Source organism: Phaethon lepturus, unplaced genomic scaffold, assembly GCF_000687285.1.
Source record: "Phaethon lepturus isolate BGI_N335 unplaced genomic scaffold, ASM68728v1 scaffold53357, whole genome shotgun sequence".
Taxonomy (NCBI): Eukaryota; Metazoa; Chordata; class Aves; order Phaethontiformes; family Phaethontidae; genus Phaethon; species Phaethon lepturus.
This window is the reverse complement of record NW_010555225.1, coordinates 2,854-4,424: the sequence shown is the minus strand read 5'-3', so window position 1 is coordinate 4,424 and position 1,571 is coordinate 2,854. Positions and strand designations below refer to the sequence as shown.

The following is a 1,571-nucleotide window of genomic DNA, read 5'->3' as shown; positions in this document are numbered from 1 at the left end:
TGGCCAGCAGGAGCAGGGAAGTGATTGTACCTCGGTACTCGGCACTGGTGAGGCCAGACCTCAAATACTGTGTTGTTTTGGGCCCCTCACTACAAGAAGGATGTTGAGGTGCTGGAGCGTGTCCAAAGAAGTGCAACAAAGCTGGTGAGGTGTCTGGAGAACAAGTCTTACAAGGAGCAGCTGAAGGAACTGGGGTTGTTCAGTCTGGAGAAGAGGAGGCTGAGGGGAGACCTTATCACTATCTACAACTACCTGAAAGGGGGTTGTGGCAACGTGGGTGTTGGTCTCTTCTCCCAAGTAACTAGCTATAGAACGAGAGGAAATGGCCTCAAGTTGCACCAGGGGAGGTTTAGACTAGATATTAGGAAAAATTTCTTCACTGAGAGAGTGGTCAAGCATTGGAACAGGCTGCCCAGGGAGGTGGTGGAGTCACCATCACTGAAGGTGTTCAAAAAACGTGTAGACATGACACTTCAGGATATGGTTTAGTGGGCATGGTGGTGTTGGGTTGATGGCTGGACTTGATCAACTTAAAGGTCTTTTCCAACCTAATGATTCTGTGAGATGATACTGATGTTTAAGGCAGGACTTCTTTGAAGTGCTACATCTAAGCACATCTACGCAAGCTCAATGGTATAAAGCAGAAACAGGAGGTTATCAGCTGGGTCCCACTGAGGCTGGGGACTAAAACGAACACAGAGGCAGGCCTCTTCTCTCACACCTAAAAGCTTCTCCAGTCTTTAGCCTTATGGCTTACTGGTCAAGCAAATTAGAGAAGCTGATACTTCAGTTGCCCCTGCTGCTGACTGACATATACAAAGCCAGAAATGGATCTTCACATGCACCTTGTATCACACATTCCCACGATATTTCACAGCTTTCTCACACTGACCAAGAAATTTCCCGATTGGTTGTGCACCTACCTGAGGTACATAGCCTGTCTCCATCATGAGAAGATGTACTAGAACGATCAAGGCATCAGTGGCACTGGTACACTCAGCAGAAAGGTAGAGCATCTCCAAGGAATGTGGTATTTCACCATCAGCGGCTTCACTGCACAGCATGGGTTCGGAGGGATAAGAACCTGTACCTTCTTCCAGGTCAACATCTTCTGGGACTAATCCAGAAGGAAATTCTAGGCTGGATCCTGCCTTCAAGGGAAAGCAAAACATACTTTCATTCAGAAAATTACACCTCTATATACATCAACATTATTCGTCTGCTTATTCCAGTCCTCACAGGCACCAAGTCTACTCTGCTGATTTCTCACACAAGTATTACAGATTCATTACACCTCCATTTTCTAGCATCCCAGCTGGAGACTGAGATTATACACATAGCTTCTGTATTTTTTGGTATTTATAATGCAAGCCCTTCATAAAAGGGTCTATTATTCAATTGCATATATTACTTGAAGACAAAATGATAATATATTCAACCTTCAGGATTATTTTTGCAACATACACAGGAGTAATTTTAATTTTCTCACTGTAGTACCACTATTTATTTAAATACAGCCAACATGCATGGCAAATAACCAAAATGACTTGGACTGCTTAGAAACACAATGG

General features: G+C 44.1%; 1 protein-coding gene across 1 annotated transcript in view; it reads right to left on the bottom strand.

Annotated features, from left to right (window-relative positions):
* Window positions 1–851: 851 nt before the first annotated feature.
* The window catches only part of LOC104624642 (F-box only protein 7-like), a 3,276-nt gene continuing 2,556 nt past the window's right edge, over window positions 852–1,571 (bottom strand). The window contains exon 3 of the mRNA XM_010292070.1: window positions 852–1,151. Within this exon, the coding sequence (XP_010290372.1) occupies window positions 852–1,151 (300 nt within the window). The remainder of the gene's footprint in view (window positions 1,152–1,571) is intronic.